Source organism: Haemorhous mexicanus, chromosome 14 (genome assembly GCF_027477595.1).
Source record: "Haemorhous mexicanus isolate bHaeMex1 chromosome 14, bHaeMex1.pri, whole genome shotgun sequence".
Lineage (NCBI taxonomy): Eukaryota > Metazoa > Chordata > Aves > Passeriformes > Fringillidae > Haemorhous > Haemorhous mexicanus.
Genome location: NC_082354.1, coordinates 7,985,522 through 8,013,500, shown reverse-complemented (window position 1 = coordinate 8,013,500; position 27,979 = coordinate 7,985,522). Strand labels below are relative to the sequence as shown.

The 27,979-nt window shown below is 41.1% G+C and overlaps 1 protein-coding gene across 4 annotated transcripts in view; it reads right to left on the bottom strand.

Annotated features, from left to right (window-relative positions):
* Positions 1-717: 717 nt before the first annotated feature.
* The window catches only part of AFF2 (ALF transcription elongation factor 2), a 332,807-nt gene continuing 305,545 nt past the window's right edge, over positions 718-27,979 (bottom strand). For 3 of the 4 annotated variants that reach the window (XM_059859354.1, XM_059859352.1, XM_059859353.1), the window contains exons 16-22: positions 25,906-26,042; positions 22,651-22,722; positions 22,196-22,289; positions 19,469-19,516; positions 18,914-18,963; positions 14,432-14,646; positions 718-9,980 (exon numbers count right to left, since the gene is read on the bottom strand). In XM_059859354.1, the coding sequence (XP_059715337.1) occupies positions 9,859-9,980; positions 14,432-14,646; positions 18,914-18,963; positions 19,469-19,516; positions 22,196-22,289; positions 22,651-22,722; positions 25,906-26,042 (738 nt within the window). In that variant the 3' untranslated portion in view covers positions 718-9,858. The remainder of the gene's footprint in view (positions 9,981-14,431; positions 14,647-18,913; positions 18,964-19,468; positions 19,517-22,195; positions 22,290-22,650; positions 22,723-25,905; positions 26,043-27,979) is intronic. The other variant, XM_059859355.1, reaches the window with a different exon arrangement.

The following is a 27,979-nucleotide window of genomic DNA, read 5'->3' as shown; positions in this document are numbered from 1 at the left end:
ACACCGAGTGGCACAGCTCTGGGCACCCCAGCAGAGGGTCAGTGACACCGAGTGGCACAGCTTCAGTCACCCCAGCAGAGGGTCAGTGACACTGAGTGGCACAGCTCTGGGCACTCCAGCAGAGGGTCAGTGACACTGAGTGGCAGCAGAGGGTCAGTGACACCGAGTGGCACAGCTCTGGGCACTCCAGCAGAGGGTCAGTGACACTGAGTGGCAGCAGAGGGTCAGTGACACCGAGTGGCACAGCTCTGGGCACCCCAGCAGAGGGTCAGTGACACCGAGTGGCACAGCTCTGGGCACCCCAGCAGAGGGTCAGTGACACTGAGTGGCAGCAGAGGGCCAGTGACACTCAGTGGCACAGCTCTGGGCACGCTGGAGCCCTGGGCTTGTCCAAAACCCCTCCCTGGAAGCCTGGCCCCTCTGCTCTCTGGCTGCCTTTGGGACAGACAGGATTTTGGCTGCTGCCTTGCAGCTGAGGCCCCTCAGGGGTGGGGAAAGCACATTATTGATCCTGTTACCTCACACTGGTATCAGCACTACATTGTTTTCTAACACCAAGTCATTTTAAGTTGCCACAATGACACAAACACATTGATTAAAAATTAAAACCAATGAGGGCTCTCCCACAAACAGTACTTACTGTACCATACTTATTCTGTCCTGGGAGGAGAATGAGAAAATAGCAGAAGACAGAATAATTTATAGTGATAAAATGGCTTACATTTTCATAAAAATTTTATTTTACTTTTTTTTTTTAAATAATTCAATGCACTGGCAGTATAATTAATCCCTCTATGAGAGACACGAATGTACCAGTTCAACCAATATTATTTATACAGAGACATTGTGTTTAAAAACAACAAAAGTACATTTAAAATGTTTGTACATAAAGTATTACTGTTATTTCTTTTTTTTTTTTCTGAAGAAGGAACAAATGTAAACAAAATGCATAATTGTGCAACACGTTGGAAATACAAAGCAAAACAGGCAAGATACAATTTTATACATATAAAGCAAAAGAAATCAAACTTTTATAACTATACAACATTTCAGTAATTGCTTGACAGTTTAACAGTTACCTTGGTCTGTACAAAACATCTTAACTTATACTTAAAACTTTACAAGAATAACATGCTTGTTCAGAACAAAGACACCTTGTGGAATTGCAATGATTATTGATATGATACTTGCACACATGAGAAAAAGAAGAGGCTACTTCAAGAGTAAATAAAAAGTAAGAACATAAGAACGTTAAGGTAAAAGGCCATTTAGTAAACCATAATCTAATTCCAATAGCTAATTAAGTTGCACTGCAATGCAGAAATTAAATCTGACTTTTGCTGGAAGACCATAAGGTCATAATGTTGCTCTATTTCCAGGAACCAGAAGAAAGCATATATAAATTTTCCTGATATTTTGGTTAATTATACATGCGCACGCACACACACACAAAAGAAAAAAAAAAAGCAAAAAAATAGTATTTGCCATAACAGCCAGAAATGGTGGGTGAGAGAACCCACAGACTAGACTACTCCCAACATGGCAGGGTTAAAAAATCAGGACAGCTAGAAAGAGCAAACAGCCACCAAGTTTGCTGGGATTGCTTTTCCTGAACCTTAGTTGTATTTTGCTCTTTTTTTTTTTTTTTTTTTTTTTTTTTTTTTTAAAGACAGGAAGAAACTTGAATTGAGTTGAGCCATTCCAGAAATTCTGGGAGTACCACAGCCAAGCCAAAACACAAACTGAAGGAAAGCTCAAAACCAAACAAAGTATCACCAGATCTTTGACTTGTTTTTATATTCTGTGATGGTATGTCCTAGACCTTTTGAATGTGGGTTTAAAAAAACCCCACATTTAAGATTCAGGAGAAGATATGCAATCCAGAGATGTCAAAAATACAGACAGGAATAAGTTATACAATATTTTATGGAAATACAATGACTGTCAGCTTGGATAAAATGTACATAATTTTAAGTGTCCTCAAATGATACATATGGCTAAAATTAAACCCCTGATTGCAGCGACCTAACATATTCAGGGCCTGCTTCTGCAATCTGTGTGCTGAGCACCAATTGACACAGTTACTTCTGTGGACTTCAGTGGAGCAACCTGCTCACCAGGATGCTCAGGGGAAGAACAGCATAATTGGGCCTAGATAAATATTTGCCATGACTTCTAAATGTACAGAACCCAATTGGCTTAGAAAAACCACTTTAGCCTGCTGCAATCTCTTTGAACTAAAGTAACAGATTCCATCTCTAGACTGAGAGCATTTATGACATGTTTGAATTTATTTGCCATTTTTCTATGCAAGCTAATGCTGAAGCCAGTAAATATTTAAGCTGGGAGGTAATGAAATTGCAACATGCCTTTAGTTAAAACCAAAACATATGCAAGCCTAGATGGCAAGCAGAAATTATCCTCCAATTTTTTTTAGCAGGGATTATCTGGTGCTGAATCAGAATAGCTCACTATAGGCTCAGCTTCAGTGTGCTGCATTAGGGCACGCAGCACAGTATGAAAAGGGAGAGGACTGGTTTTTCAGCTGGTGTAAATCAGCACTGACATCCACAGAGCTACTTGGAGGCACATCAGCTGAAGCTTTGGCCCACAGTCATCAGAGGCATGCAGCCATCACTCAGTCTGTGTGAAAAACTCAGCTGTGGAAGTGCAGAGTGAAGTGTAATTGACATCAGATCAAAAGATGCTCTGCTCATCTTGTTTCTGAAAATGCATCTCCAGACTGTGTGGTCTAAAGAGTTTTATGATGTGCTGTACACTGCATAGCTTTGCAATGTACAATCTTCCCTCACAGGCAAGGATTATGGTATGTTAACCATTCCAATGGCATGATCAGTAAAAAGGCATGATGATAAAAGCTTTGGGAGTTCACCTGCATAGAGATATACTGGCAAAAATTAGTCTGGGATTAAAGGGTTTGCTCCTTGGTGTGTGCATATTGGATTAACTCCACTGAAATCAGTAGTCCTTCACCAGTTTACAGCAGCTGAAGAACTTGTACTCTACCTCTGTTATAGATAAAACATTTTTGTTGCTATGCACTACTCAGTTATTTCATAAATTCAAGGGTAAATGTCTCCTGCCAGAGGGTCAAAGCTTCTCTGAGTCCTCAAAGTTGTTACCTGTCATGAAGTCAGTGGTGGTTTCCCTGAGCCAGGGCGGAGCCAACACATGGTCTGGTTGAAGAGCAAATCTGCTTGCAGTTATTCCAGCTCTAGTGCACAGACCCTGAACTACTTTCACTGAGATGAGTGCCCAGCCAGAAAAAAAATGGATGGAATTCCATTAATTAATGGGGTTAATGCAACTCAAGTTCTGGCCTAACACACACAACTCCAGGGAGGCTGTGCCATTTTTGTTATCCTGCTCCTCCTCTGATAAACAGTATTCAGCAAGCTCTGTAGGACTTGCACTAATGCCACATGACAGCAGAATTTGGTCCCATGAATTCCACCAGTTGAGCCAAGTTATTTTATATTTGCTTAGCTCAAATTTTGGTCCACTGTATTTACTGCCGTTCAATAAAACAATTAAATTAACCTCAGAATCTGACCTTCCTTTGAATTCTGAGAAGAAAGTAACTGAATTGAAATTAGGGCTGTCTATACTTGAAGGGTCTTTCAATGGTACTGCAAAAGGGTGACACTCACACAGCTGTGAGTTAACTTGTATCTAGCACAGAGGACTTACAGCACTTGCAGATAGAGGAACTCAGTTAAAACCAGGAAGAAAACAAGCCTCAAACAGCTGCACTGTCCACTCATTTGCCTTTTCAGACTGGCATCAGTGGGACTCAGTTGGAGTCCTGTAAACATGAGGGGCCCTGTGGACAGCATGGTTTAAATTCCAATTCTGTGTGCAGGGGGCACGGACTGAGCTCTCTGCTGTCACTGTGAGCTCACTTCTGTCAGCTTGATTGGCATTTCCAGACACACTGCAAGTACCAGGGAGTGCTCAAACCCCAGTCCAGCTGCAGCTGCACAGGACCAAGAACCAATGCAGAGCCCCAGCTCTGCTGACCCAGGTGGTGGGGCTGGGGTCCCTCAGTCCTCCTGGGCACAGCACTGCTCCCCCAGTGCAGCAGACAGGGCTGTGTGGGGATCCCCACCACACACACCTGCAGCAGTCCAACACCCAGAGCAGGCTGGGCTCAGGAGCTCTGTGTGGCTCCTCAGCCTGTGGGAGGACACATCAGGTCACACAGTGCTGCCTAAGGTGGCTGCTGGGCCTTTGGGCTTGGTCCTTGCTTCTGTTGTAAAAACAAAGTAAAAAGAATGGTTTAACTGGATGGTGACTTCAGTGTAGTGACCAGAATGACCCCTCTGTGACATGAGGTGGCACTCTGAGGTGCACTGAAGAATTGGAAGCGGTGGTGCTGTATTCTGATTTCACAGGATGCCATGGTATAGGTATTATTTTGCAGGACACACCAACAATAATGTCCTCTTTCCCAAGAAGCACACTCAGCTTAAATTCACAATGCCAGAGCACAGCAGCTTGCCCCACTTTCTTTAAACCACTCTTGACATCTTTACCATTGCCTAATATCATTACAGTGCCAGTGAGCTGCCTGACATGTCACTACACAGCCTGTGATTCTGGGAACAGCTTTTCATCACAGTGTTTCTGCTGCTGGGCCTCCTGATGAGGCCAGGTTTGATTCTCATGTGACACCAGTTTTATGCAGTAACTCATCTGCACCTGAATTTGCTCTCATCTCTCTACAGAGCCACAGGCCTCCCTGAACTGAACACATGATCTGAACACAATCCTGACTTCAGCAGCCACCACAAGAGCTTTAAAGTGGTGTGAGATGATCAGAGTAACTGATCTTGGAAGACAAAACATCTCTGAAACAAAATGGCTTAAGGAAAGCTATGAAGTCCATCAGAAAGGCAGGTCTGACAAGGGTACTGGGGAGAAGATGACTACTCTCTGAGTCAGGCAGGAATATTTTCCATTCAGTGGCAGAGAGGTTTCAGTCATGAAGGAGACCCTAATAGCTTTTAGCCTATACATTTAGGCTAAATATCAAGTGACATAACCAAAATATGTCCCCACACAGACATATCTCATTAGACAACAGAGAATGCCTATATGCATTGGTGTGCCCTGGTTATATCATGGAAGTTCAGGAGGATTGTTGGAAACTGAGGAATTGAGCTCTCCCAAGATTAAGACTTGTTTTATTTGTATTTAAAAAGTAGCATGTAAAGTAAAGCTGGGAGATGTCATAAGGACAGGTACACTAGTTTTCCATCTTCATCCCTTTTGCCTCACTCGCAGTGTATTCAGGTGAGGTGAGGGAGATGCTGAGAGGCAAAGGCCCTTTGCAAAGAGCCCTTGGTCTGCAGCCTGCCTACAGTTGGGACACTGCTACACTTGCTCCAGAATGGCAACTTTATTATCTTTGGTGACTCGTTAAATATTTTGTCTTTCTTAAAACTTCAAGACACTGGTCTATGGCAAATGAGTTAACCTGAAAAACAGCACATTGACACAGCACATTCACCCTTACACTGACTTTAGGGACCACAGGACTAAAATGGCAGAGTTGTTGCTACTTTCTGCCACACCTTCATCGTCTGCAAGAGGCAGTAGATGCAAACAGGACTATGCACAAACTAGAGGACACTTGAATAATGCCACTACCACTGGCAGTGGTAGGAGTGTTTCCTGTTTACAGCTACCATGTCTTTTCTTCTGTGCTAGAAAGTAATGAGCAGGAACTTTCTGCTGCAAATCCACACATAAATCCACACAGATGTGCACACACGCTCACACTCGTGGGCTTGCTTCAAAGCTGCATGGAGTTTCTCCTGAACTCCAAGTACTGTTAATACTTAAGTCAGAATCCCTACCAGCCCCATTTTTGTTATCTATTAATTTACACTCACAAAATGAAAAATTGGATTTAGACAGCATTAAATGCCGATAAAAACAGTTTTTTCCAAAGTATCTAAAAACATCAGTGAATTTAAACTGTCATAACAGAAGAACACAGTAAAAGCTGTGAAATTTAAAAAAGCACGGAAATGAAATTCCAGATTCAATTGGCTTATTTTGTTTCTTTAGGAGGAGTGAAGATCTCCAATCCTACTTTTTAAAATCCCCCACATAACTATCAACAGATCTGTCTCTACTTTTCAAAGAAGATAATTTATAAATGAGGCAATCCATTCACAGAGAGACTGTTTAAATAACTGAAAGTCCAAAGAGCATGTAAGAAAAAGCGAAATTAAGATGCAAGCTGTGAAAGTTGCCACCAACACGATCACAAAAAGGCTCTTCCTCAGCTCCCTGCTCTAGAGCACCCAACACACATCACATGGCTGGAGATGTTCACTGCACTTGGAGCTGGATATTGCTCCTGCACGTTGTCAAATACTTAAGACCTGCTGCAGCCCTTGAAGTGGAGGTTAAGTGCTATGTAAATGCCTCTCTCGAGCATTTGGGACTTTGCTGCCCTTGGGTCTTGCACCCCAAATGCCTGAGTTTAGCCCTTTACAGGCCTGCTCCCTTCTTGCTGAGCTCTTGATATTGCTCCAAACCTTCTCAGGCATGGGTCACAAATGACAGTCTTGTCAGTTCTGGCAGTGTTCTACAAAGCTTGGTGTCCTTCTTAAATCCAGCTACAGAAGTCAAGAGATTACATCACTGTTCCAGTTTATCACTATTAAAAAGAAATGTGTCAGTTCCAGCCCTTGGCATGCTTGTAAAATGCCTGAAAATGTGTCATGACACCAGTCCCAAAGCTCATAATCCAGAAGGCAATACAGGAACCAAAGAGTTTATTTAAAAAAACCAACAAAACCAAACCACAATTTTAAGCCAATCTTGTAATTTTTGGTGCTTGGTTCATGAGTCTGAAAGTTTAATTTGGGCAGTTTTAAGTGCAGACATTGCAAATGCCCAAGCACAGACATGCTGCTTCCCCATGGATTGAAACAAACAAACAATCTTATTTGATTAGCTCTGCTGGAAGAAATATTTTTAGGGGTAAAATGATTCCATGAAGACGACATGTTGGCAATTGAAATGAGATGAATATAGTGCCTGTAAAAGTGCAATAATCCTTAATAACTAACCCAAAAGAAGCATCATCCCCAGGGATAAGACAGTAATTTACTCTCCATATTTAATTTGTTTCTAAGCCGCTTTTGAAACAAGACTGCTAAATAGTAAGTTGGCTTGTGATCCTAGACTTGACTGCTGGACTTATTATCATCAAGCCATTGATTCAGCATATATTTCAACCTAAGTCACAGGATACAAAACCAGGAGGGCTAATTCCTTAAGCTGTTTAAGCAAAAGATTGTGAACATGGGGTAAATTTAAAGATAGGAGCCTGTTTATCACAAGCAACAGGGAAAAGATAATCTATGGTGATCACTGAGTGACTGCAGCAAACTCTGAAGAGTCCTGTGTCTGAAGACTGGCTTTCAAGACATTGCTATCCCTTAGAAATACATGGAAGTCTTGGATTTCAATCTACATTAAAGGAGCAAGTGATGACAATGCACTTAATTAGACTGAATAGTTCTTTGCAAAAAGAATGGAAAACTCTGGCTTATGACAAAATCAGCCCAACCTTAGCTCATCTCAAGTACCCAACCTGTTAAAAAAATTATTTAAAATGCTTCATTTTCTTTTCCTTTAAAAAAACCCCGACCACCACCGTTCATCTACATTTCTGAACATTCTCACTGCTGTGGTTTTATTCATTAGCTCCTGGGGCCAGAGTTGGCGTGACCAACGTGTCAGATTCAGGTTTCAGCCGTGTTACTGAAACCCTCAGAGAACAGATAAGGGTGAATCAACCACTTCAGGAACAGGAATGTGCAGATAATACAGGATGGGCATGTTCTGCAAACGTCCTTTGCAGAAACCCTACACGGGGTGATTTCTCTAATGATGCACGTTGGCTATGTTTACAATACAGTCTTGTGGAACAAAATGTTAGGAATTATTGATTTTTAAGAAAAGGTAGTACTACAGGGAGCTAATATGCAACAGCTACTGAAATGTTTGTCTTACATGTGCACTGGGCAGAGTCCTTAAACTGCTCTTATTGCAAATATCCAAGGCCTGCTCTAAAAATCCTAACAGTCTGAACCTTTTAAATGCAAATTTGTCCTATTTATCTGGTCACAACCCAGTGAGTAGAATCCAATAACTCACCAGATTAAAGAATATACAGATTTATATAGCAGAAGGTAATTGCAATTAACTAATATCTGGATGGCATTTAATACACATATTGTATTATTTCAATGAGATGAGACAGAATAATATTTACATTGCTATGAGCATTTTCTGTTTATAGAAATGGAATTTACAGTTCAGTAAGGTATGCAGGCATTATATCAAGAATGAGATGAGACCATTTAAAGTCTTGTGAATTATTGATATAAATTCATTTTGTTTTGTTTCATGCACCAGCGCTTCTTTCAGTGGCACCAGAAGAGCAGTGCAGTTTATAACAGGGAAAAAAATAAGAGGAAAGAGCAAATGTGAACTGGTGCAATTTATTCACAATTGCTTTGAAATTCTATCTGAATTGTCTCATTATTATTCACGCATTAGAGGAATGGTCCAAAGCATGACAGCACGGGTAAACAGATGCAGAGCTTGGAAAAAAGGTAATCTGACTGAAGTATTCATGGCCATTATTAAACAAATGTTATATTGCTTTTGGGTAAATCTGGTGATTTTATTTAATTTGACAATGTTTTCAAGATATCAAGATAATACTGTTCGTTTCTAATGCTCTGAAATGAACAAAACAGGTGAAAATTGATGCCACATGGAATTATAATGTTTCAACAGTAGCTGGTTAGTTAAACTTCTAGATAGTTCATGAAGAATCTGCATACACTTATTAATGGACTTCTACATACAATATCAATGCTTAGAGTGCAGCAGTCCTGTTAAAATCTGCTTTCAGTGAGTCACTATGCAAGGAGAGATTGTTCTATGAAGAAAAATCTTTGATAAGTATTTGTTTGAGACTAAACAGTAAAACAGAAAGAAAATTCACAGATTTAGTACAGGAATGGTAGATAAGACTAAGAAAGCTAATATTTTGAAACTGCCTAAAAATTGCAATAAATTCTGCTGCCTACTGAAATTATTAAGCCAACAATAAACAGGAAGAATGGAATATCAAAACCTCATTGCATAGTGTGTCATCATTCTTTAATGAGGCATTCCTTCAACCTTTTACCTCTTAACACCTTTGGTGATCTTACATTATGTACCTGTAAGATATTCAACATTCTCTTTTAGAGATTAAACCCATAGGGAGTATGAAATCTTAGGAATGTACTGAGTCAGGTAATGATGCCAGAATTAAGCGTCGAAAAGCTTGGTTCAGGTTCAGAAGATGATTTTGAATGAATAGCTATAACTTCTACTAATTTATTTCAGAAGGGACTTCTCATATATACCCTCAAATATTTAAGACGCTTTGTACTATTTCTCAGGAATCCATATCTTCTCAAAGTGCTTTTTTTTGTTTTCACTTGAAGGCAGCATGGACTTAAAACAACACTGCAGGGAATGTACCGTTCCATAAAGCACATAAGGATGGCAGGATCCAGGAGACACAAGGCATAGAAAATTGTCAAAGATGATTAGATGGTACAACACATACTGCTCTTGAGTCATAAGTTTCATTTATGGTAACTTCTACTTCCAATAGATAGGATATTAAAAAAGGCAATAAAAATGAAGTTACATGAATAAACTTCCAAAAATGAGTGGAGTTCCACCAGTGATCGTCTCTGCGCTGGTAGAGGTAGAAGAATGGGGATGTCATGAGCAGGGCAGCAGTCACTACAACAAATGAGCCTCGATGCGGAGCCAGTGGAGTCCCTGGCGAACGTAACGAACCAGATTGGTCATACTGCTGTGTTGTGTTAAGGGTCCCATCACTGAGTCCAGCTCTACAAAGAACTCTGCAATACACAAGAAACAGAAGCAATTTTTCAGGCCATGGTACAGAAATAGAGGTGTTACCATGATTTCCCTCTCAGAGGAAGCACAGTGTAATTAGTGAGTTCTAAGGACAGTGGTGCACATGAGCACATGGGGCGTAAGAAAGAATTTAAACGACAACAATATATTGAAACAAACCAAATTAGATTATCCATGCTGGAAGTCTACCACAGGATGGTAGGAGTGGTTGCCAGTAGTCTTCCTTTAACTGATCATCTGCACTGTCAGTTTTTCAAGATTAGTTTTGCTGACTGTATGATTTAAATAGCTGGCAATGAAATTTTGCATTACTTTTCCATGCTGTACTCTTTCCCAGACATGAAAGGCTAGACTGGATCTTTCCAGACTAGAGGACCTTTCTTGCTCCTTTCCCCACCCTCTAATTTCTGTTACTGACACTGCAGCACTTTCATCCCTCTGCTCATCCTGCTGCAGCTGCAGGCCCCAGAGGATGAGTGTGGGATGGGAGCTGGGGAGGAAGAGGAGAGAGACAACACAGCAGCAAAATAACTCCTTGGAGATGGGAACCTCCAGGGGGGAAGAATCCCAACCCTGGGATTCCTGGTCAGGAAGGGTTAACAGGAGGTCACTAAACAGAGAGCCCCAGTCAGGAAGCGACACACCAGTTTACTTTATGTCATGTGTTAGATGCTCTCTGGGTGAAAGACTAATCCTGTTAGGGCCAACAGACCTTTCCTAATTGCTGTCAATGGAGAACTGAATTGTGTCCTGCATTCTCCCACAGTTCTTTATGCTCGCTGGGGCACAGGCATTCCCACATATCCAACACTTACACTATATTTAGGCAAGTGGGAACCCGCTCTCAGTTAAAGCCCCTCAGAGCTCAGATAACAACCAACAATCACAGTCAGGAATGGCTGAGCCCTCACATTCTCACCCTGTCTGCAATCCAGTGCACTGAGCCAGCCAGCACTGCATTGGCTGCACTTCAAGAAAGCAGATGCTGGGTACAAAATCATTATCAGTACTTTCTTCAGCGAGTAAGTGCTGCTTTGAGGTCTTCTATCCAAGTATTGACAGCCTGACCCTGGTCAGCTTGGGAGCTACAGCAGTATCAGAGCACAAAGTGATTTGGCTGGAGGCAAGCATAATGAGAGCTCAGGGCTAGCACCAGTGCTGCTCAGATGCTGCAGCCAGCAGCTACTTTTAATCTTCCTTTCTCTGTCTTTCATTCATCTCCTCCAGTGTAAAATCAATACATTTTGAAATGAAATAGTGCACTATCTTGCTTGAATTCTAGAGATCTCATTCTAGGCTCAAATAAACAATAATTGCTTTAAACACTGAGAATTCACCTCAAAGCCTAATTTCAGGTTAACATTTCTGGAAAAAGCTACAAGCATTGAAGCCACTTAATAAATTTATGCGTGAGAGAACAGGTCTTGCTCCCTACAGAGCTGGTAGTTTTCTACTGCAGAGAAGAAGTCCTGCTTTCTTCAGAAGCATTAAAAAAATGATCCAATCTTGTAAAGTCAGCTGAGAGTTTGATGTTATAGATGGTGAAAAACACCACTTTAGGTGATCCAAGACAAACCATCCCTTGGGCTTTGGGAAATCTGCAGATTAATTTGGCCTGTTACAGACACAGGTTTATGCCAAACTCCATCTATTCTCCCCACACTCTCAACTCTGTGGACCAGGGGATTCCACCAGAGGTACATGGCAGTATGCTCCTGCTTTCCTCTTCAACCCAGATCAGCTTGGCAGGTCACAGCTCTGCTGCTCTCCCTCTTGCTATGCATTTTTATTTTAATGGCACATCTTTTGTCAGGCTGACAAAGAGAGGCTTCTGTCTGCTGCTCTGAGCCAGCTGAACATGAGTCAAGTTCAGACTGGGAGCGTGCAGGCAGACTCAGAGGAGCACAAAACCTAAGCTGACAGCCGTGGACAAGGGGCGGCTGCACAGCTCCTACAGTGTGGAGGAAATTCCTTGGGACTGCGTGGGCATGACCTGAGAAACGTTCATGTCAGCAGCAAGACCCAGAGGTAATTGCTATTGGACCACAGTTTTATACCCATCTCAGGACAGATCACCAAGGACATATTCTTATGCAAGACACACCCTGTGATTCAGAAGACAACAGAAACAATTAGAGCTGACCACAAAAATTCACAAAAGTGACTGAATCTGGTTGGTTTTGTTTTGTTCTGTTTTTTTTTTTAAGGAACTAAATTTTTATCTTATTGTGGTTTCTTTGCAGGTTTGTGGGTTTTTTTGGTTTTGACATCATTCTTATTTCAACAGAAGGGGGGGGAATCTCATTTTTTATAAAGAACTGACTGCCCAAGCTCCTGAGGGACAGGCCAAATGATGACCTGGGACCCACAGCAGAGATGGGTTTGCACTGTCCTGATTGCTATCACGGGGGAGTTTTGAACCCTCAGTCCACAGGCCAGTGCAGCAGAGCTGAGACAGCTGGCAAGGTGGACTGGAGAGCACTACAGAGAAAGTGTGAGTCCTGTTCCAGCCAACCAGATAAAGGTGCTTTGAGTTATTTGAGAGGTGCAGATGACATCTAGTGAAACAATTACAGCCAGGTTTCATGAAACACTGCACCATTTCTCATGTCAAAGTGTCCTGAATACATCCTTTGTTAAAGAGAATCCCTCATGTGGTATGATGAAGACCTGCAGAGTACCACAGCAGTTCTCATATACTTTTTGCTACACCATGAATTTTTCAAATTGCAATTTGTGTTTAAGCATGCAACTTAAATCAAGTACTTAATTAGAAATGAGGTATCTTTCCAGAAAATATATAAAGGCAGACATGCTATAGCATGTAGGAAACTCTGATCTCTCTCCAATGGTTTACAATACTTAAATGAAATTTGAAGTAACATGAACTTTGCATTCCCTTTAACGTGTCTGCAGGTTGTGAAACAAGATATGAAAGAACAGGTCACAACCTTAAATGTCTTGCTCATGTGAGAAACCCTTATTCATGCATCCAGTCCCAGTAAAGTCAAAGGGACTGCTCATCTGAATAAAGAGTATTCCTATATGGCTTTGCAGAATTGGGTTTATTTGATCATAAATCAAAATGAGAACAAAGAAGAGAGCAGGGAGGAAAATGCAGAAAGAGAATCAGCAGGTTTTTCCTCATCCAGCTCTAGGACTGATAACAGCAGTGGCTGGGTACATTTTCTGTCTGCTGGCTGAATGCCTGAGCTATTTTGATTTAATACCAAGTAGAACATTTAACAACTCCACAACACACAGGGCTAATTACAAGATTATCACCATCTCTTCCTCCTATCAGGGCATCCTTCTGCATTCCCACTGTAACATTCTGCATTACATTTGACAGGGAATCGCTTTCACATTTTGTGAAAATGGATGCAGCTATGGAAAAAATCCAAAGTGACTGCACTGCTACTAAATTAATCAATGTGAACAAAGACAAGAAGCAGTGGGGAGGACTGGACAGAACTTCTATTATTGTTCCTCATCCAGGGATGGATCATTATGACCCACCATTCAGACATAAAACTCTATAAATCTCAAGCTCAGTTTCTCTAAATCAGTGGAAATTTGCCACTGACATTAATGGGAGTAAGATCAAACTGCGTACAGCAAGCACATTTGTCAGGACAAGCTGGCCATCTGAAATCTCACTATAATTTAAGAGAATGAGCTGACTCACGATGAGACTATTTCCTAGTTAGGCTCTGTACCTCTAGTGTCAAAGGAAGCTTTCTCAGTGATTTGTGCAAGCCCAAAGCTGGAATCTGAGTAATTATATTGTCATGGGGAAGCTCCCAGCTGGCCAACAACAGGCCAGATTTGTCCCTTAGTTATATCTCAGTCACTTCACTATACTTGATGCAATCCAGTCACAAACTGCTTGCCAAAACTCCTTTGAAATGACTGTGGCAAAGACTTACATTTTGTTGTTAGGAACTACCAAATAGATCTGCAATCCAACCATAGGAGAGTCAAGGTCATGGCTTTCAGTGGACATCTCCTAATCGGACTCCCCACATAAACACAACATCTAATGTTTGCTTATTATCCTAGCTAGCATTTTAATAGTCTTAAACCCGTTGACAGAGCAATCTGAAAATAACCTCGGTGTTCTACGAGAGGCTGAAACTGTGAACGAATTTGCAGACTTAAAAGCTCTCATCACTTGGGGCCTGTGTTCACTAAATTATTTGCCAGCTGCTCTGATAACCCCATGTTCAGCGTGTGTTACACATCCCCCTCTGTGCCTGACAAGAGAAGATACGCATTGGCTACAGCCACCAGCAAGCAGATTTGGTCTGTTTGCTCAAGCTGTCACAGTTGTGCTCTTAGATGCGCTGGTCCTGGGTCCGAACCCAGAGAGCACCAGGAAAGCTAAGGCTGGGGAGCCAAAGGGGACACAGAGAAAGCAGCGAGGGGGCACCTTTGTTCTCCTTGGTCAGCTTGTCAGCCATGTCCCAGTGCTCGTAGCTGCGCAGGACGTTGTTGGTGATGTTGACGTGGCTGGCGGCCATGTGGTGGATGCGCTGCGGAATGGTGATGGTCCCCGCCGAGGACGAGCCGGCGCTGCCCGAGCTGCTCCCAGCAGAGCTGACAGGGGACGGGCTCAGGGACATGGGCGAGGGCGTTTCTGTGCTCCTGCAAGAGGCAGAGAGAGAGTGAGCCCCCCTCACACCCCCCACTTCACTGCCGTCCTAAATGCACCTGAAAAGTTCACTCTGCACCCCCAGTAAAGGGGGAGCGTGCAGGGGTACCTCCTGACTTTATGAGAAAGGACAGCTTATCAACTGGGAATGACTGAAAATAAAAAGGGATTTAATTCTCCCTTTAAATGAACCTGCTATTTAAAAAAAAAAAAAATCTATCATAAAAATAGAGCAATCTTTCAGAGAAAGAAGCATCTCATAGCTGTAATGATTTTTCTACCTGCTGCCAGAAGCTGCAATGGCAGTTAGAAAACACTCAATGTGCAATATTGGCTTATTATCAAAGTATTTTCTGGAAACCACAATGACAGTTTGCTCCAAAAACAGTCACCACAATAAGTAAAGAGCAAGTCTTAAAAGCACCCTGTAGAGCAGTATTAGGACCTGAGGGTACTGCAGGATTATGAATATCTCCATAGGATTCTTTAAGGCTATGGAGATTTGTTCTAATTGCCTACCGTTCATCCACACAGTTCTGCACAGCGCAGTGTTTTAAGTTACCTACTTAGTGAGGCACTAATGTTCTAATATAGATTTTCCTTTAATTCTAACACCATCAATTAGGAATCACCTGCTGGCTGCAGGCAGTGCAGCGGTCAGCACAGCACGCTCTTGTTTAGAGCTGTGTAGTGCTGAAGGCTCACAGAACAGCTATTCTCTTTGAAAATTTATAGGATCATGGATTTGTTCAGGTTGGAAAATACCTTTAAGATCATCGAGTCCAACAGTAAATCCAGAAGTATCATGTCCACCAGTCGCCCGTGTCCCCACATGCCATGTCAACATCAAGACACTTTTAAATACCTCCAGGGAAGGCAACTCAACCAAGTCCCTGGGCAGCCTATTCTAGTGTTTGACCACCCTTTTGGGGAAGAAATTATTCCTAATCTCCAATCTAAACCTCCCCTGGTACAACTTGAGGCTATTGTCTCATCACTTGTTACTTGGGAGAAGTAAAAAGAGCCACCCTCCTGCCCAGCTTGGTGTCATCCACAAACTGACTGAGGGTGCCCTTGATCCCCTTCAAGATCAAGGGGGTTCCACATCATCAGTAAAGACACGAAACAGTACCAAGCCATGGGGAACATCACTGGTGACCAGCCCCAGCTGGATGTAATTTCATTCACCCATTTGGAAGCACTTGCCTAAACAAAAGCATTCTATTTGCTGTGGAACACACTTGAGATGCAGGGCCAAGACACTCCTGGCACTCTCTGCATGAAGCAAAGAGACCAAAACTCTCCAGACAGGGATGTTGCAACCCCTCCCTGGACATGCAGCTGTAGATGCCTCGTGCTGTGCCACAGCATCAAGCTCAGTCACTGAGCCTGATCCAAAGCCCAGGACAGAGGGGCTTGGCCTCTTGGCTTTAAAGGCCACTGTCAATGGCCCTGCCTGGGCACAGACCTGCCGACACCTTGAGGTGCTGCAGGACAGACTGACACAGCGGAACAGCCTTGGGCTGAAAGGCATTGATGGCAACAGCTTTTGCTGCAATTTTCCAGCAGTGCCCTGCTATAACCTGTGCTCAACAACAGGCTCCTGTGATACATTCTTTTTCCAGAGCTGGAGATCACATTGATTTGGCAGCTTGTAGCTTTTTACCCAGCTTATGGGTTAGAGTTTAAGCATGTCCTAATGCACGAATGCTTTATTTTAAAGTCTCAACACATCCTGGTTACCTGACTTGCCACAGTGTCTTTATTGCACAGAAGAGCTGAACTATACTAGATTAGGTCTGGGAGCAGTTAAAAATGATAAGTATCTGAGGAGACCAAGAGTATTTTGTTAGAGCCACTTACAACCAGCTGACGCACTTCTGCCAAATAAAGCACATTGTTCATTGGATTTACCCTGTTGTGCACAGCCATTATTACTGTGGTGAGTCTACTAAATCTCTGTATTTTGTGCTTTCTGTCGCTAGAGGTGGGAAACATTTCTGTAATGAAACCAGAGAAAATTTGTTTCATTGCCAGGATGGAATCCGGGCCAACTTTGGAGGTTCACAACCCTTTCAAACAAGTAGGCAGAAATTCCAGTAAGCCAAGCTGTGATTTTTGATGGATCTGAGATCCTGACTAGACTACACTCCATGGCAATGGATAAGCTTTGCTTTGTTAAAGAAAAATACTTGAGATTACCCCACTGTCCCCCCATCCTGCGCCAGGCTGCTGCTCCATCTCCAGTGATGCCGTATGCTGGAAGGTGTTTGGTCTTTTTTTTTTCTGTGGTGTGTGAATTCTCTTCCCATCTGACACAAATTTGCAGGGGATTAAGAGGAAACTGTAGAGCAATTAGCCCTGGGGAAGGCAGAGCAGAAGCTGCCAATGGCAGCACCAGGTCTGTGACAAACCTTGGAGGAACCAGGAGCCACCTGAGATAGATGGCAGCTCTGAGCCAGCTGGAGAGCTGTTTTCTTCTGAGACTCCACACAGAGGGGACACACGACCTGAGTGTGGACTGTGCTCTCTGTGAGCTGGGCACAGGTGTCAATTAGAGCTGATAGAACATGGCCTTGTCACTCAGTTACTCTCACATGTCAAGTGCTTCCTGCTCTGAATAGAAGACAGAGATGTGCACTTTCAGAGATTTCCTTCCTTATCTCCAAAGTTAGTGGGAACAGACTGATCAGCTGGGTGTTATGTTAGAAGTGATGCTGACCTGAAGGCTGGGTTTCTGCTGCCTGCTTTGTGGCCAGACAAGAATTTTCTCCTCCAGTCAAAACCCACTTATTCTCAATCCTGGACACCTAATAGCTCCTTTAAATAGTGAGGGAGATGTCATCACCTGCAGAGCACACACTTTACAGAGGTCTATTATAGGACAGGAATAAAAGGATAACTTCTGCTTCATGAAATGTTTATGCACAAGCCCCTTCTTAAGGAACAAAAGAGATGTTATGCTCCAGTGGTCTATTTGATCACTAGAACTTTATGTTAACATTTATGTATTTTTATTACAATACAAGGTTTCACTGACACTTCAATGCCTGGAAAAACTGGCACATAATGAATAATTTAATTTAGTAGTTGCTTTTCCAGGGTTAAAATATCTTTTCAGTTTTTATTTAAAGTGATTTCTTATTTAGTCACTTTAGCTTGTGTTACAATCTATACTTTAATTGCTCTATATATACATATTCAAAATAACTGAGTATTTGGGGTGTGTATATATACATATCTATACCCCAAAATATTTTGAATTATTTGAGGCAATATTTCACTTTAAGCAAAATGTTGGAATTTTTGGTTTTGCACTGATTGAGAACAAAGTCTTTTTGAAAACATCAGTTCTTCATGTGCTAAACTTCAACCCCTCCTTCTATGTTTCCCTGGCATGTCTAATAGCCATTTCTTCTTCTGAACCACCAGGAAGAGATCATTAACAATAGTAATTTTCACCTAGAATTTAGCCTACTGAAATAAAGATGGAAAAAAGGGTGAAGTCCTTCACCTTTGTCTTACTTGTGTCTGGATGTGTGACCAGGACAAAGGAGAAATGTGTGTCAGCTGGCAACAGCCATTGCAAGAGAAAGGCAAGGATGTGCCTCCTCTCATCATAACTGCACTACCCTGACTTCATATCTGAGGTGAGGGTGTTTTAACGTTAATATGAAGCCACTGATAATTGGCTGACTAAGTGCCTTCACATTTTCACCACTATTATAACTTCAGTTTTATTAAACAGCACTTACCATATATCAAGGAAATATTCATTGGTCTTTCATTGCTGAACGAATCATTGAAAAATCATTGCAATGGAGGTTAACTTTACTTTGGCTTCCTAAAGTGTCATGGTACTTGCCAGCTAATTAACTGATATTTTTATGGCCTTCATTTGGCTTGAGAAGTAAACTGTCAAAGAATTCAGCACAGACCCACCATGTCTGATTTTAGACTTAAGGAGGCTTTGCAGGGATGAAGGTGTGATTCAGCTCTTCCTTCCTACCCACACTGGCTGGCTCACAGGGGGATCTGACTTAGTCCAGGGGAGCCCCTCGCCCCCACGAGCCCAAGGCAGCTGTATGATCAATTCTGCAGCCCAGAAAGGTTTATACATTATACATGTTTGAAATATACCTGCAGCTCCCAAAACACTGATCCCATGACCTGACCTTTGCCTTTAGAGGCAGAAAAACACCTCCCCTCCTCTTGGAACCACTTGCTCCCAGACAGAAGTACTCAGGAGAAAATACTCACTTTCCATTGCCGCCCCAAGGGGAGGGGGCCTGTGAGGCTTTTGAAGAGTTCTGTAAGTACAAAACCAAAATGTAAATACAGGTGATGCAAGTACATGAATACTGATGACACAAGGCTCAACATTCCCCCTTTTCATTGCAAGAGCTACAGTGCATGGAGCAGAAAAGCTCTGCACAGTGGTCCCATAATTAAGTGGCTGGTGGATGATTGGTAGGTTCCAACCAGTAGCTTGAAAATCATTTGATAAAAGAGAGAATAAATTCCAGTAAGAGCAGATATAGGTCACAGAGAAGTGGTTTAATTACCACTGAAACTTATTCTACAAAGTAAGTTCTTCAGAATGAAAATGACTGCTTATCTTTAGAGGGACCTTCAATATTTTAATAAGAAAGAAAAATAATTTGGCTTGATGCTTTAATGAAATTGATCCCTCCCAAGTTGCTTAGGGAAGGTGGCTTGGGATTCAGACAGTAGTATAACTAAAATTTTTAGAATGGATCTGTTTGAATGCTTTTGTTTTTATATATTTTAGTTGCACAAATTGACTTTCCTTACCTGCTTACTCATTCTGCCTTTCACGTCTGTGTAGCACCTTGTAAAACCCTGTACAAAAAGATTGCCGAGCAACAATAAAGCCCAGGTCTTTCCAGCCCTGCTCAGACTGACTGGTATCTTAGTTCCCACACCAAGTGGCAGTATCAGGGCTGAGGCTATCTGTGTGTGCCCCCTGAAAACATTCATTCAGCTCCCTTGCTGAGAAGTCAGCACGCACAGTGAAAATTCAATCAAATTTTACAAGTTCTCTGCAAAGTATTACCCACACCATTGCAGCCCTCATCTGGTTACTGTAATCACTATTTTGCATGGGAGCCACAGAGATTCAGTGGAGCACAGACAGCACCCTTGATTCTAAACCACAGCTCACAGCCCAACATTTCTGACCAAAGCAGAAAACATTGTCCAAACCACAGCACTGGCCTGGCCTGGCCATTCCTGCACAGCAGCCACTGCTTGTCACAGAGGATGTGAGCATCTCTTGGGGTGTTTCACAGCACAGAGCATATGGAGCTTGAGGAAAAAGTGACATAAACTGCCCTGGAAAGGCTTCAGAAATGAAGAAGAAGCTTTTATTGTTAATTTCTTCTGTCTGGGGATTGCTCCCATCAGTACCTGGAGACAAATAATAGCTCTGTCAAGATTAAGACTAGATCTCAATGGGAAGCATTTATCTGATAATGAAAATATTTAGCAAAACTATTTCAGTGACTACTGACAACACATTTAAAAAAAAATGAAAATCTTCCTCAAACTTTCAGAGGAAATGCATCAGAGGATGTCACTTTTTCTGATCATAAAAGGTCTGATTTCAATTAAAAAAAATTATCACTTTAGTGGTGTTTTAGTCCAACTTGCCTCTAAATATCAAAATTGCTTTCATGATTAAATGGCTATTTTCTGTTTTGAAATGTTAAAAGTATCATTTTGAAGCTTTTAATTGGAAATTAATCAGAACCAGTTCTGTCCACAAATGGTTTCAATTTGGACAAAGTGGCATTTGTGAGGAAAAATATAAAGAACAATCTAGCTGAAAAAATCCTCCCCAGCTCTGCTGTAAACAGTGGGCTGCTTTTCACAGTTAAAATTCTGTAAAAGTTTGAATAACAACTCTATTCAAACAGTTAATCTGTTTCATTTGTATTACAGATTCTTGCTAGTGAACACAGAGAACACAGTGCAGCAATACAAAACTAACACATAGTTAATAGCTCCCATTCTTTTCTTTTCTCCTCCTGTGCCTCTATTACAGAAAGAACCTGAACATATAATCTGTATTCACTCAAACACTGCTTCTAGCAGGTGAGTTACAGTGCCCACAGCACACACACTGTAACATTAACTGAAGCACTTGGCTTCAACTGCATGCCTATGCCTAGCATTCCTGATTCCTCGATTTTATTGCACTTTTATTTTTTTTCTCTTATTTTAATTTACATTAAAAGATATTTTCTTATGCTGGGAGTAGTAAATATGTTCTTTATCTTACCAACTTGCACAGCTAGAGAAAATAAAGTGGCTTTAAGGAAAGAGAATCTCCCCTGCTCCCGCCTTTTTAATTTTTTTTAAGAAATCATTACTTTCTGCAGAAAAGGTTTATTTGTCTAATAATCCTTTTTTAAAGATACAATCTACATTCATCCTGGATAAAATCTGAAGTGGCTGGAATACATTTCATGAAAATGCTGAGGTTACAAATGCGTGTAGCTCAAATTTAATTTGTTGTTCAAATCCCTGACTGAAAACTCCATGAGCACAACAGAGGCACTCCTAATGGTACAAGAGAGCCCCCATTTAAGCACAAGATTAGGATTAACATTACTGGAGTTGCACAGAGACACACATAGGGGACTATGGCTGCTGCCATCTCATAACTGGAGTTTTTCAGCAGAAGGACCATTTTATTACCATTTACATGAAAACAGGAAAACTGCAGTGTTAGAGCTTTTTACTGGTTTGCAGTACCCATATGTCAAAGCCTTGAACAAATTCACAGAGGCTGAAAACACCAACAAAAAAAGACTGATGGGCTGACACGCCAGTATAATTACATGATTATAGAATAATATGTAGTAATAAAGGAAAAGAATTAATGTATGCTTCAAACAGCATTAACCAGTGAAATATAAATATCAAAACCTCACAGCTGAAGAAAGATTCTGCTTCTCTCTTAATCTAGGAACAGTGAGGATCTGTCATTTTTACTGGGTAAGCAGCATTTGACAAGGTAAAATGAAACATCCCCAAGTCATGACCATCGGATCTCCACTCAATTTAAGATGTATATAAGGTCATTTGAAGTTCCTCAAGAATAAAAGGAGAAATCTCTGAAACTGCAATAAGCTTCAGGAAATCTCACTGAATCTAAAACCTAAACTTAACTAACTACAGCCCAAATAATTGCTTTATTATGGTTCATTAGGGGTCAGTTCATAATCACTTGCACATTGAAACCTTGAAAGAACAGAAACTTGCATAAACATTACATGGTGTTGAGAATAATGTTATTTTTGTAGAATTATTGAGTATGGTCCTTTGAATCAAGTGACTTAATCCAAAAATCCCCCAAATCACTTCTGTCCCCATTCCCTGGCAGCCATCCTGCCTGCATTTCCCAGGGGAGAGGTTAAATGTGGGACTTTTAAGTCATGCAGTATACTTGTGAGAGCTCTCAGTGTTGGTATGAATTTCATTTCATATCAATAAATTAAACAGAATAAAGATTACCTTAAAATATTCCATCAGAGATCTGGAGTACTTCATAGCATGGTCCTTCTTTAGTTTAAACATTCTCAAGTAGAGAAGTGATAAGCATCGGTAGCTGTGGTAATTAGGAAAGGATTATGTTAATTCCATTGCTTAATGAAACCTATAAACTGTAAAAAAAAAAAAAAGCTGACCTATATTTTGCAGTTTCTGTTCTAAGGTTACATTTTGAAACATAAGCAAATGGAGAAAAAAAAAAAAAAAGTGGTCAAAAGCATTAAAATCCCATCTTGATAAGAGTATAAATTAGAAGAATAAATGTTTAGTCAGCTGCTGAAGAAATCCATTAGTTATCCTTTAATAGTTTAATGGAAAACAAGAATAATGATCTTCTGTAAGCTGCTTAAGTAATTCAGTACTTTTAAAGTCCTCCTTAAGATTTTAGCTGCTTCTCTCATTGTCGCAAAGGGACTTACCATAAAACTGCTAATTTCTTGTCCCCTTCTGTGGCAGAAGAGCCTGTGAAATTCTTGAGTCTCATTGCATACCTTGTCAGAAAGGTGAGAGATAAGAAATTGAGAGTTAGAGTGTTTCCAAAAATAATCAGATATTCTTCTCCAGCTGCAACAGTTATTGGTCACAGTGTTCTGTAATGAAGAGATCAATGTAAAACTCAACAGAGAGCATCCCTTAAAATCTGGAGGCCTTAAGTAAATCACCAACCAATTTTTTGGGCCAACAAGGTGAACTGTTCTTGGCCACATTAATGATATTATACCCAGCCAACTAGGCTGAGTCCTGCAAACATTTGGGATGAGTGTTGAACAGAAGCATAAGATCTTGGCCCTATAGGTACTGAAGTGTAAAGTAATTTATAATAATGCTTTACATATAATACTTTGGGCTTGAATAATATCTTCAAAATCGTTCTCATAAATATATTTTATATATAAAATGGTTTTACATACAGGAAAGGTCATGTTCACAGCTTTTTTCACTCTTGGGCTCATTAATTTATGAATCTTGTGTACTTGGTCTTCCCTCTCTATTTAATTGCTGCTGCCCAGCGTTTGGATGATCAAGGACTGAGTATTCCTATTTCCTCTGTCTTTTTTTTCCCTTTAACTGAGCACACTCCATTCTATGCATTAGTCTCTTGAAAATCAATTCATCGCGTAAAATCATTGTTCTGAGCCCTAATGCAATTTCACAGGTACTTGTGTTAGAATAAGTAATAGGGTTCAGCCTTGCGTAAGAAAGTTTTAAGGTATCCAGGCAGTCCTGATGAGTTCCCATTTACAAGGAGGTAATGGAGTGCAGGCAGCTGAGCTGCTCTCCCCTGCCTGGCTGCCACCACCACCCCAGCCCCAGGCTGCAGCTGCACCACCCCAGTGGAGTGCTTCCTCCCCATCCTGTCCCACCTGCTCTTGGGTATTGGGGTTCTAGTCAGACTGCATCAATGTGATCAAACACAAAGATCTCTGTCTCTCTGGGATTTCAGCATTACCATTAAATTAAAACACATTTGACTGTCAGATCTCTGATAGTCCCAATCTCTTTGATGCTCCACTTGCTTTCACAAATAGGTGTCTGATGCAGATAGTCAGGGCAGACACAGCTAAATGCAAAAGGGGAAAATTGTGCTTCTGATGAAGGGAGGAGTAAAAGTGAGAAAAATCTCCCTCTGTTTTCTCACAGTAAAAACCTATGTTAATACTAGCAGCTACACTGAGAAAGCATTGTGTGCACAGTCACATACTTTGTCTGTACATCCAGCACCCACTGTAGCCCACAAGAATTGTGTCTTTGTCCATGGAGCTTTGCTGAGCCTGTACCAGCCTGCTGCTCAGCTGGGCAATCACCTTTTGTCCAGGTCTGACCACTGACAACAATTAAATGGACAAATCAGTCTCACTGGCTGCTAAAAGATGCTGCATGCAACAGGTGGTGAATTAAACTCTGCTTTTGGTGGTAGGTGGTGGAATTAATCTCACCTGACTTCAGCTATTTATATATTGGAGATCTAATATAACATATTCTCCACATTTTTCCATTGCCAGAAGCAGTTCAAGTGCTGCTTCCATGCCAAGGTCTACCTGTCCCAGAGCCTGCAGCAGGACTGTGCCAGGAGCAGCACAGCAGCAGGGCTGTTGATGCTGAGGAGTGCCAGCCACCCCAGGATAAGCCGTGCCCTCACCTGACTCCTTGCAGGTCCTGCCCTTTTGTGAGCCTCTCCTGGAGCTGCCATTCCCTGATTGAAGTGGTTCACATGTTGTGGGTGAAGAAAGCTTTTTGTCCTGTGCTCTCTGAACAGACAGACTGCTGGACTGAGGAGCAACAATTACAACTGGGCTGTGTGGTTTTCTTAAAAAACCAAAAATAAATGCAGGCTCCTATGAAGAAGGGCTCTCTTCTTTAAAGAATATTTCTTTAAATACAATTTATTCTGGCATGCAGCTGCAGCTGTGTAGTTCAGGACATGCTGTCAGACTGCAGGATGATTTGGGCACAGCAGAGCAGAGGCAGGTGGCTCCTTTTCTAAATCCTCTCCTCTCCAGGGTTTAACATGGATCAAGTGTTGAGTGAACATCATTTTTTTCTTGAGTGCTTTCTTTAGATTTTTTTTTGTTCTCTTTATGAAGTGTAGAATGTAAAAACCATGTTTTTAAATATTTAACAGGCATATTATTTACCTGAGAAAAACAGTTTAAGATTTGATACATTTTATTATGCAAATAGCTACTTATTCAAAATGTAAAACATGCATTATCTTGGCAGTCCCTAATAGCTAATCTGGCATGTTAAAAAAACCACAGCTGACATATTAGAAACCAAATATTTAGGGTTTGATTTGCCTCTTTTTCTTTCACTTCTGCAAACTGCCAGTAATTACACTGACATTAACAAGGATATTCCCAGCATACACTAGGGAAAGCAAAGGTGCATCACAGTGAAGACAAAAAATCCTGTTGTTCTACTTACAGGTAAATTTCATCCTGCTTGATTTCACTTTGATAATTTGCTCAAGTAAAGCAAAGTTAGTTACTCAGGAGATTATTATTTCTATGGACCCAAGACTATGAAACAGCTATAAGGAGCAGTAGCAGATTTTAGAATAATAATTCAGACATTTTATTAGTATGTAAAGATTCTCTTATCCATATTGTAGCCTATGAGTCTACAAAACTGTATTAAAATTAATTCAGCTGGTGCACATTCCTGTAACATTAAAAATATACTGTTTTTAAGACAATATATGTAGCAGCTACCTCTCTGGCTATGATCTTATATCCCAAGTTTCAGCTTTTCTCTTTTTTAACAGCCAAGTTAAAAACCTCTAAAACAAGGGTTTGTAATAGAAATCCTGATAGACTCCCTTTAATGTTTTGAATTATAAAACTACACCTTTTAAAAGACAAGTGTCATTGCCAAACAGTGAAATGACTATACTTTACTTCCACCCACTACATTTCAATTTTAATTTTATGAATATTGCAAATTATAACACTCACATTATAACCTCTAAAGGGGATAATTTATAAAAGCAGTGTCCATCAATTATAAATTTTCCATGACATTAATAAAATGGCAAGAACTAATTATGATGACTTCTGAGATGAAGATGCCTTGGACAAATCATTAATACGTTGAAATGGTATTTTTTAAAACATAGCAGGTTCTAATTATGACTGAAATGAGATGATGAAAATGATCACAGAAAGGACATTAACCTGATGAGTTCCACAGTCTCTGAGTACATGGTGTATGGAGATTTAGCTTCTAATGGATCTCGCTCCATAGCGTTCCCGCACTCGATGAAGGAGAGGGCAGCATCAGCATAATTCACTGCTTTGCCGAACTTCTCCAGCTGAAATGGGAAGGACACTGTCAAGAAAATCCTTCAGCTTGCATTTCGAGGTGGGCAGATTATTCTACAAAGCAACACTAGCTTTAGGATGAAAGCAAAGCGACACTGGTAGTTAGGAATGAATTCATACAGTAATTAAGGCAGGATATGTTTTCAGCACGTCTTTTCAGGGCAGTATGTGGCTGAATGCTCCACAAAGGAAAGTCAGTGTATGCCCATTGACATCAGGGATTTACACAGGCAAGAAAGGGCACTAAGCATGTTTGTGCACATCCATAGTGCTCCTTGACAGATGAACCAAGTCTGAATGTCACTATGCAAGGGTTAAGTAACAACTCCATGCCACTTGGCTGATGTCATATTCTGTGTTACCGTTGGTCAAAAAAACCCACATCACTTACATGATGAGTAAAAGAGCAGGAAAAAAAAGGGAGACAATATAGCACTGCTTAATATTTCATTTTGCTAGGATTTTATTGCAAAAGGTTTTAGCCCTCATAATGGTTGTGATTAAACTGACTTAGACATACTGATTTCTTTTTTTATGTGTAATGAATATTATATATGACATTTTTATAGTACGCACTTTATAATAGTATTTAACATTTTCAGTTTTTGATAGCTGAATGTAAGAATTCTACTAATGTGGCATTTGATAGAGGGGATCCAATATACTTTAAATAATTTAAAAATGTCTATGTTGCTATCAAAATATTTTTGATGCATCTGTATATGTTTCCATTCACAAAACAGAAGCCTGTTCTAACAACACACAAAGCATAACATTTATTATTGGTCCAAGGTACCAGTATACTTGTCTTTGTGGCTCCTGCTAAACCATAACTAGTTCTCTCTGCCCACTTTTTATTTCAAGTACTGCTCTTGGGCATTGATTACATACAGAGCCTTTGTATAATTGATAGGTATTAACTGAATGAGCACAAAAAGGGAAATGTTTCTGACTGTTCTCTCTCTATTCCAGTGACTGCTTCTCAGCATATTCTTCAAATTCCTTTTTTTCACTTTGAAAGAATTTCCTTTCCTATTGGAAGACAAAAAGTCTTCCAAAGATGACTTCTTTGTGGTACGGAAAAAAGAATCTGGCTGCAAGCAGATTTAGTAGAGACGCAGGATTTGAGCCAGGAACGGGATCGGATTCTCTGAAGAAGGTGAAATCATTCCAGCTCGTCACATCTCAGACAGGCACACAGTGAGGTCTCCAAGATCTCTTCCATATGGTACAGCCAGTTGCCACTGCAGCAGCCCACCCAAATTAGCTGATCCCTTCCTGCAGCCCCAGACAAGGAGAGGTTTCCATGGGGTCACTCCCGTAAGACATGAAACGTCCTGCCCTTCACCAGAAATCTATTTTCTCTACAAGCTCAGGAACACGGCTGCCACAAATCTCATTAACATTTGCTGACACATTTTGAGGTCACATGCATTATCTTTCTAGCCACTGCAACACATCTTTCAATGCTGCCTGTGCTCTGTCATGTCAGCACCAAGTAACCAGCAGCAATTGTTTCCATAGGACAAGTAACACTCCAGGATTGCACACCAAATGTGTTACATGGAGATTATTTGTGTGCAGCTGCATTGGGTGGGAAAAAAAAAAAAAAGACTTGAGATCCAAAAGATCCAAATAGCAGAAGGAAAAAGTAGATACTTTGTCCATGGATATCTATGCCTGCCAACAAGCTGATCACAGTGGATGGCCTCACATTGGGGCACTCGGGGTGTCAAACTGCCTGTGGCAGGCAGCAGTGGGATGGGCTGTGCTGCTCCTCTGAGTGCTGCTTGACAAACACCCTGATCCTGCAGGCACAGGCACAGGTGAGAGCACAGAGAAGGGCCAGCACCTTGTCAGTGTGTCTGGCTGCAGAGGGAGATGAATTGTGGAGCGTGTTGAGATCATCGGGGCCTGAGCCTGTAAA